The following is a 9,016-nucleotide window of genomic DNA, read 5'->3' as shown; positions in this document are numbered from 1 at the left end:
ACAATAAAAACATGCAGGAAATGTATCAAAAGAACAACGAGGAGGCATTGGCCCAAATGTTTATTGACATTTGACATTTGTACTGTACCTATTCTGACATACAATACCCAAATATTATAAGAAAAAAACAACACTGAAACAGAGTAAACAAACAAATGCACTCCGGAAACTAACTGAAAGCAAACTGAAAATAAATAAATGAAAACTAAAAATACAAAGCTATAATAACTCTGGCCCCTGTCTACAGTCTGACTACTGTAGAAACATGGTGGTCCAACATGGACAAACACAATGACTCTTATTTTCAGCTGATTAAAAATAAACCTGTGAATATTATATTACAGTAATGTGACACACTGGAGCTTTAATGTACAGTAAATCATTAACAATCAAATTAAATTAATGAATCCACATATAATTATTATGATTACATCAGACACACACACTGTTTACAGTATTTACAGTCACAAATATAAATAATATCCAAAGCGGAATTCATATAAATTAATTAAAAAGACTTACAAGGTACAAATATTTCTATTCCAACCAGATGTGACTGGAAAAAGGCAAACTCTGAGGGGAGGAGGAAGAGGAGGAGGAGGAGGAGGAGGAGGAGGAGGAGGAAGAGTTTCAGGGTTTGTTGTAGCCAAAGATCCCAACAGGAAAGTGTTTGACGTGAGTCGGCCACTGAGCAGCGAGCTGGAAAAACTTCACATCATTCCACTCCACGCCGTCTATAGAGACTGAAAGAGAGAATAAGATAGGATGGGATATGATGGGATATGATGGGATAGGATGGGATAAGATAGGATGGGATAGGTTGGGATAGGATGGGATGGGATAAGATAGGATGGGATAGGATAGGATGGGATAGGGATAGGATGGGATGGGAAAAGATATGATGGAATGGGATGAGTGTGTGTGTGTGTGTGTGTGTGTGTGTGTGTGTGTGTGTGTGTGTGTGTGTGAGAGTGTGTGAGTGAGAGTGTGTGAGTGAGTGTGTGTGTGTGTGTGTGTGTGTGTGTGTGTGTGTGTGTGTGTGTGTGTGCGTGCGTGTGCGTGTGTGTGTGAGAGTGAGTGAGTGTGTGTGTGTGTGTGTGTGCGCGTGTGTAAGTGTGTGTGCGTGTGTGTGTGTGTACCTCTCAGTGTGTGTTGGTGTTTGGAGGTACAGATCAATCTGCTGATTCCTTCGATCAACTGACTCCTCGACTCTGCCTCCTTCTCCTTTGTCTTCTTACTGAGGAACATGACTGACAGACACACCTTCATCACCATCACCATCATCATCATCATCACCTTCATCATCATCATCTCTCCTCTTCCTCACCTTTCTTGTTCTTCTCTTTGGTGACCACCGTCATGCTCATCAGTTCTCCTCCACTGATCCTTGACACCTGCAGACTGCGGAAGTTACTCTTCAGAGTGTTCTTCATCCCCACCTCCTTCCTCCTCTCTCCTCCTCCTCCTCCCTGAGAGCTCCAGTAGTCCACCTGCAGACCCATCACTTCCCCCGGACAGCTGCACAGAGAGGAGGAGCAGTAAGTTTCAGAGTAACAGCCGCCATTTTGAAACAGGTTTGAACAGGAAGTACCTGATGGAGGGGGAGGGAGGAGGCGTTGAGGTGATGCTGATCGGCGCTCCTGATTGGGAGGGAGGAGACCCCAGGATGATGTCATCAGAGTCAACTGTGGAGAGAAGCAGGTGAGAATAAAATGGAAATGTTTGAGAGAGCCAATGACAGGGCACCATGAGGTAAAGGAGGAGGGGCCTGGGCAGGTGAGTCTGGTGTACCTGAGGTGGACAGGAAGTTCTGCTCCACAACGCCGACCTTCACCAACTGAAAGAGACCATTGTCTGTGGTTAGTTCACAGTCTGTAATAACAGTGGGACAGCTCAGTGATGGAGTAACTGTAGTAAAAGCAGCTGACAGTATTTCTTACCCCAATAAAAGGAACAAACTTCTGAAAGGAGTCGTCGTCGATGCTGCAGAGGAAGTTCAGATTCATTCAATGAGCAGCAGAATAAAGATTTTTACAGTAACAAATGTTCTGATTCCTCTAGACGCTGCTGTGACGTTTATCACGCACTGAAGTGGTTGCATTGAAGTGAATGAAAAAAACCCCAAATTCTCTCTACAAATATAGAGTCAGTACAGATTGTACACGAGTTGAGCCCCCTGTGGAGTCCCAGACTCCGCCTGGTTCTGGTCCCTACATTACAGTAAGAGGTACACAGACTGCACAGTGTCCAGGGACCACATAAGACACAAACGGGTCGGTAAACAGGCAGCGGCAGCAGACAGAAACAAATCCACACGTTGGTTAGAGAAACCTTCAGGTTAGTAGTTTCAGACAAACACCAGGCAGGACAGGAAGAAGGGCTGAGCATGCAGGACAAAGGTCAAAAGTCAAACAGAGGTAGGAGATACCTGAGGTACAAATCAAAATGCAAACTTCGCTTCCTTGAATGCAAACGCAAGAAAAGAGAGAACGAGAGAACAGAGCTCAGATCCACATTGATGAGAACAGAATACAGAAAATGTCTTAAAGTCCATGAAGTCAGAAATAATGCTGAAATGTTTTTATCTCCTCTGTCTTTATACGTCTCCTGTCTTCCAGTTTCTGTCCTGTCATTATTATTATTCTCTGCTGTTGAACAGACAAAGGACGTCCCGGAGGGGCTGCGAGCCGAGCTGCTGCTAACGTTAGCTCAGCTTGTTTCTCTGATAACTTAAGATCCAGACGTCCGATGACTAAAATCCTTCATCCGGTTCAAATCTAGAGTTAAAAAGCACCAAGATCTAAACAGTGGATGGTAACAATGTGGCTTCAGACTGGATAAACAGTCAGTGTATGACAACTTCTGGCAGACAACCACAACGCTGACGCAGGCACAAAGGGGATATGACGCCATCGACAGGTGACCGGTGAAACGCAGCGCTACCTGAATACATTGACATTTGATTGAACATTGTTGGGATACAGTGGGTACTGTAGCTTTAAGAAAAGCACCTCTTGTGTTTGCAGGTCAGCATAGCCTCTGAGATCGGACACAGGTGAGAGACAGCAGCTCCGCTCAGATACTGAGACACTCGACTTGCGACACCAACAGGATCTGTTGAACAGAAACAGACTTCAGATCAGAAAGTGTTTCTCATTGAAGACATTTGAACACCTGTCTCTAGAGGGAGCAGCTCTGGCAGCCCGATTATAAACCAGCGAGGGGGAAAGATGGCAGCTGTTTGTCAGTGTTTTAATCCAGTAAAAAGGGAAAACAAGGTTGTGTCAGAAATAACAGACGCTAGAGGGATACTGTATCACAGTATGAGACATGAGAACAGGGTGAAGTTTTAGACAGACTCTGATCTGACAGAGGCACCAGAGGTCAGAGGTCAGTCTCATTCCTCCCTTGGGGAACATACCGAGAGGAGGTGGCTCCAGACGTCCAAACAGCTCCCTCCAGCCGACGTCCATGAACAGACTGTTGAATTTGTTGTCCAGGGCGGCCAGATACTTGGCCAGCGGGTGGGCTCCTGGGGAGGTGATAAACACAAAGGAGCATCATAGGAAGGTTCACGGTGAGCCGCTTCAGGAGACAATGTGCTTGAGTGTGTGCGTACCGACAGGGAGGATAAGAAAGCGCACGTAGCTCAGCCAATCAGGCGTCTTACTGGCCAGCTGCTCTACAAAGCAGCAGAGGATGGTGCTGAGGTAGCTCTGATCTCCGCCCACCGCCACCTTCACGGCAGGCGGCGTCTGGGAGTTACAGTTACAGCTGGAAAACACATTTAGATCAAACATATTCAAACTTTTAAATACCAATAAAACCAGGATGTAGTAGCAGCACTATTACACGAATGCACTATTTGTGATTAAAGAATGGTTGTTGGTAATGTATTAGGCAGTACATATTGATGTATTGACAGTTTGATCTGAGTTTGGTGCGTTGAGCTGGACGGACTCACTGAGAATGAGCTGTCAATCACAAGGTAGCCCCGCCCTAGAGCATACCCTGCTTTATGGTCTGTTTTACTCTAAATGGGACCATCAGTTACTAAATGAACATCATGCTGTATGGAAGAAGACTGAAACTAGAGACTGAGACCAGAAACTCATCAGGAAACTGTTTACTGAGCTCATTAATCAACTTCTCCATAAGACTCAGTGCTATCAGAGTGGAGCTGCCCCCTGCTGGCTGTTAGAGACACTGCAGGTTTAAGACTTCGCTGCTCTTTTGTAAATGGATGGTAAATGGACTATCCTTGTATAGTTCCATAGCTGCTCCAAATGGCTGCTTATCATAATGAAACAACAATCTTCTTACAATCTCTGGATCCGGCTGATAATGGCGCTGAAGGCAGCCTGGACATCAGCTGCTGAGACGGTGCAGACGATTGGCTGATCAAACAGGAGCTCCGACAGATACTGTAGAGAGAGAGGAGGGCGAGAGACACTCGATTACCTTCCATCATAGTTTATTATGTCTGTCCATGAAACAGACTGCTGGACAATCCTAGAGAAAATACACTCATTGTGTCAGTCAGATTTAAAGAGGAACTCTGCATTAAAACGTGTTATTTGAGCTGTAAACTGAATTATATGACTTTAATAAACACTTCAGTGCTGCAGTAAATATTCACATTGTTACCAAAGTTTAATGGGTTTAAAAAGTCTCAACTCAATAGTTGAAAATCATCCTGAACCTTGTGAGTCCAGTACTGACACAGAGTGGACAGTTTGGGACATTTCTATAAAAACAGAGTTAACTCTAATCAGAGGAGGGCGGCCCACCTCCATTTCCACCATTTAGCTAGAAAACAGCCTTTGGCTTAACTACAAACAGGTAGCACACAGAAACTTTGTGTGACTGTAAAAGCTCACGCAGACACTCTGTGTCTTTAAGTCAACAAAGCGGACCAGAGAGACAGACAGACAGACAGACAGACAGACAGACCTGTCCCTGCCAGTCTGTGGTGTTGATCAGGATTATAGAATCAGGAATCTGATCATCAGAGAACAGGATGTGGTTCAGCTGATCCAGGACCGACTTCCTGGCAACCTAAAGAAACACACAAGCACACGTCAGAACACAAAAACCCAAACCAGGACCTAAACCTAATTCTGACTTTAAAACCGATTCTAAACCCTCAAACAGCCCTTTGAGGAAGTTAGGACGGTCCACGGTACCCAGGTTCTCCTATTTAACTATTTAATTAAACTTTAAATCGAAATACCTTTTTCATGTGGCCCTAACCCTCTTCTGAAGACAACATACGAGAGGTCAGTCAGAGTTTAAACAAACCTCCATGTTAACTGCTTCTGTCGGACGGACTGCAGATGGGGAGCAAGAAGTGGTTTTCTACACTGTCACAAACTCTCTAAACACCTGTTTTGTTCGTGGGTTGCTCAAATCGATCAAACCGAGAAACCAGGAGGAGTTTTAATCAAAAAGCTTGTGTTTGTACGGTGAAAAATGCAAGAAATTGTCCCAAAATGCTGGAAAGAACAGCTTGTGACTACCTCTGTGGATGGAGCAGCAGCAAAACTATTTTACACTGAAGCTGATATATCCGTCTATGCTCTCTTCAAAGCCACCAGACTCCACTGATAAAAACAGTAATTTTACCTCACAGAACACAAACGTTTCTGCTGTCCCGATCCACAGCGACTGACATCAATTCACATCCAAATTAACATGTCAAAACACCAAAGTGACACAATAACAGACAGACTGGCTGACGGAGGCAGCAGTAGAGAACAAACTCTGTTCTGAGAGCTAAAATCACAGTTTTTATAGAAGGAGTCTGGTGTCTGTCTCACCTGTGGGGGAGGCATCCTGTAATCAGACGACGTCTCGCTGTCCAAGCTGCTGGTTCTGTCCGTCCCTCTGGAGCTCTGTCTGTCCTTCATGGAGACGCTCCAAGGATGGCGAGACAGCTGACTTCCTGTCTTACTGCAGAGAGAGCAGACAGACAGCTGTCAGATTTGTGAACAGGCATGTGCACATTTGGACACAAACTGGAGCCTGACTGAGCCGTGAGCTGATTGGCTATTGCTGCTGTGACAGCTTAATGGTGCCTAACGAGGCGTCAGCTAATCTTTGTTCTTAAAGTCCAGGTGAAACAGGAAGCAGAGAGCTGTTTGTATTTCCTGTAAGAACAGGCAGTTAGCTAATAGCGCTGTGTGCTACGTCCCCCCAGTCCAACAGCTGTAGTGGATCCATTAGCGGACTCTGTTGGACTGGGAGCTCCCAGTGAACAGCAGGTCCACACCGGAACTGAATGCAGCATCTGATGCTGATGGAGGACAGTTTGACTGCAGGGAATAAAGGACTGAGGTGGGTTTATTTTCTGTTTTGGCTCCTGTGCTTTTGTACAGCGATAATAAACTTATTAGCATTCAATCCGTTCCAAACACACACTGCACTGTTTAAATAAAGTTTCAGTTTGAAATCGCAACTTCATTAAAGAAATCAATAAAAGCTGTGTGTGTGTGTGTGTGTACCTTGGTGATATGAGTGTTTGGGACTCAGTTTTACAAAGTTTAGCAGCCGGTCCTGCATCTGTTACCATGGCAACATCATCCTCAGCTTCCTGTGGAGAGAAAAATAACCTGAGTTTGTGTGTGTGTGTGTGTGTGTGTGTGTGTGTGTGTGTGTGTGTGTGTGTGTTGTTTGTATCTGTGTGAGTGTGTGTCTGGTTCTAGACTCACCCCGGGCACCGCGTCCTCTCCTCTTGACTCCTCCGGGGACCGAGGCCCCTGAGCTCCAGGAGGCAGCCGCTCCGCCGCCTGATAACAACAACAGAGAGCAGTTACACAGTCTGACCTGCAGGGTGCACCACAGCTGCTGACTATGGACTGCCAAAAAACCCTTCGTCCCTGCAGGAAAACTTACAAAACAAAACCGGCTCTAGAACATTTAGTCGAGGCAGACGGACACCCACCTACAGTCGGGGTCTGTCCGAGGTTTCTGCCTCTTAAAAGGAAGTTTTTCCTTGCTGCTGTCACCAAGTGCTTGCTCATGGTGGGAACTGTTGGTTAATTAAACAGGCTTTAACTGACTAATAAGGAAACAGGTTGTCTGCTGCTCTCAGAGTCGGGCAATCTTGTATCACGAGAGACTTGAGAAATATAGTCCAAAGCATACTGGAGCACAGGAGTAAGACAATAACCTGGGGTCAAAACATTACCAAGCCTCTACAATGTGCTGCGTGCTTATTGGCTCACTGACACTGATGAGATAACATAGTGAAATTTACTACCGAATGATGAGGCATTTTTTGATACTCTGTAGTATCAAAGTAATTAGGTTGGTGCCATAAAAGTATCAAAGTTCGGTACCCAGCCCTAGTTATTTGTCCAGTTGTGAATCTGGATGTTGTACTCACGGCTGCTGTGTTTTCTGTCGGTTGGCTCCTCTGACTGTTGAGACTCCCGAGCTCAGTCTGAGAGCTCGACTGAGAAATCCCCTCAAAGAAAGGCCTGTTGGTCAGATATCAAGGCACATACAGGCTCCTGTGTAACAGCGGTGGTGGGTGAGAGGGAGAGTCCAAAATGGAGGAAGCTAACACATTAGCTGTGTACCCATCCAGCTTTATTTAAAAAACACATCCCATTGGCTATTCAAGTTGCTGCTTCAGGCTGCAGCTGAGAGGAAGTTACACATCAAATTATATGTACTGTTTGTCGACCGCACACAGTGTTATCGACTATGAATCTTGCTAGCGTAATGTTAGCTCTCTGGCTCGTCTTATAACATTAGCTTTCTGGCTAACATTCAACTCTGTTCCAGAATTCCTTGTTGGGCATTATCACTTACATTAATATGTATGTTGGACAGCTGAGGTGAGCTGTTTCTGCTGTCTGAGTCTGACCTGAGTTTGGGTTTGGGCGTGCTGAGGATGCTGTCGTTGTCGTCCTGCTCCGGCCCGCTATCGCTCGGATTGTAAACCTCAAGACTGTCGTACAGCAGGTCCAGGTCCTCCTCGACCTCCTGACTCTGACCCACCGGATCTGAATCCAGAACCTATGGAAAATAATCAGCCAGGCATCAGTATATGTATACAGTATATCCAGAAGGCCTAAGGCACCACAAGTCTCAACTTTGCAGACACTTTTATGCTAATCTTGTGCAGTTTGGGGCAAAAACCATGCAGTTTTTTGCATGGGGTATAAATGTATTTTTAGTGTATTTGAATATCTCTGTGTTTGTTTCTGTGTTTCTGTGTTTGAATTGTATGAATTGGGAATGACTAGAAAGCTGAGACATCCTTGATGCCACCATGGCGGACACTGTGATTGCCCCAAGAGGAGAGGAAGAGAGCCGGAATAAACCTTGTATATGTTAGACTATATTTAGGCTGAATATGGACAAACAATAAATAATAAATCGCTAAAGAACGCCCACAACTAGCTGATGTAATCTAGCCACAAAAAAAAAAACTGTGTTTGGGAACATTTTGGGAAACTATATGCTTATTTATTTTATTGAAGATGTCTGCAGGCATTCCCTTCAGGTTGGACACAACCCCAACAACCCTCACCAATAGAATACGGCAGCCTGTTGTCGACTACAAACCTCATCAGTGACTTTGAACCTTTTCAGCAGAGCCACAAACTTCTGTTTGAAGTTCGGTTGCTGAAGCCAGAGAAAACAGACAAAGAGAAGAAAAGTGAAACACATGTAAAACTGCGAGCAGCATCATATGCTACATTCTGCATTGTTACAGTATTTTTAATTGACATAACACAGTAAATGCCACAATATCTACGGAGTGGGAAACCTCTGACCCTAACTGCTAGCTAACTGCTAATGTAGCTGCCATTATCTAACTGCTAATGTATCAGATGTTAGCGTGCATCCGAACAGGGCTTAACAGCCTCCCAGTGAACAAGCAAATGGACCAGCAACACAGTCTGACAGGTGTGTTCCTGGAAGCGGCTCTGACTGGTCCTCACCTGCGTCAGGGAGGCTGTTCGGATCATTTTCCTACGAGACTTCTTTGTCTTTCCCTGGA

The 9,016-nt window shown here is 45.1% G+C and overlaps 1 protein-coding gene across 3 annotated transcripts in view; it reads right to left on the bottom strand.

Moving 5' to 3' along the window:
- Positions 1 to 45: 45 nt before the first annotated feature.
- The window catches only part of LOC127353132 (phosphofurin acidic cluster sorting protein 1-like), a 24,290-nt gene continuing 15,319 nt past the window's right edge, over positions 46 to 9,016 (bottom strand). Inside the window, exons 7-25 of one of the 3 annotated variants that reach the window (XM_051382157.1) lie at positions 8,958 to 9,016; positions 8,578 to 8,637; positions 7,874 to 8,025; positions 7,388 to 7,481; positions 6,711 to 6,788; positions 6,504 to 6,592; positions 5,820 to 5,952; positions 4,954 to 5,058; positions 4,324 to 4,424; positions 3,620 to 3,774; positions 3,422 to 3,532; positions 3,012 to 3,114; positions 2,429 to 2,461; positions 1,941 to 1,983; positions 1,792 to 1,837; positions 1,592 to 1,685; positions 1,328 to 1,518; positions 1,140 to 1,250; positions 46 to 743 (exon numbers count right to left, since the gene is read on the bottom strand). The exon at positions 8,958 to 9,016 is cut by the window's right edge and continues 25 nt beyond it. In XM_051382157.1, the coding sequence (XP_051238117.1) occupies positions 631 to 743; positions 1,140 to 1,250; positions 1,328 to 1,518; positions 1,592 to 1,685; positions 1,792 to 1,837; positions 1,941 to 1,983; positions 2,429 to 2,461; positions 3,012 to 3,114; positions 3,422 to 3,532; positions 3,620 to 3,774; positions 4,324 to 4,424; positions 4,954 to 5,058; positions 5,820 to 5,952; positions 6,504 to 6,592; positions 6,711 to 6,788; positions 7,388 to 7,481; positions 7,874 to 8,025; positions 8,578 to 8,637; positions 8,958 to 9,016 (1,871 nt within the window). In that variant the 3' untranslated portion in view covers positions 46 to 630. The remainder of the gene's footprint in view (positions 744 to 1,139; positions 1,251 to 1,327; positions 1,519 to 1,591; positions 1,686 to 1,791; positions 1,838 to 1,940; positions 1,984 to 2,428; positions 2,462 to 3,011; positions 3,115 to 3,421; positions 3,533 to 3,619; positions 3,775 to 4,323; positions 4,425 to 4,953; positions 5,059 to 5,819; positions 5,953 to 6,503; positions 6,593 to 6,710; positions 6,789 to 7,387; positions 7,482 to 7,873; positions 8,026 to 8,577; positions 8,638 to 8,957) is intronic. The other 2 variants (XM_051382159.1, XM_051382158.1) reach the window with 2 other exon arrangements.

Source organism: Dicentrarchus labrax, unplaced genomic scaffold (genome assembly GCF_905237075.1).
Source record: "Dicentrarchus labrax unplaced genomic scaffold, dlabrax2021, whole genome shotgun sequence".
Classification (NCBI taxonomy): Eukaryota; Metazoa; Chordata; class Actinopteri; family Moronidae; genus Dicentrarchus; species Dicentrarchus labrax.
The sequence above is the reverse complement of the archived record's forward strand: the minus strand, read 5'-3'. Positions and strand labels throughout refer to the sequence as shown.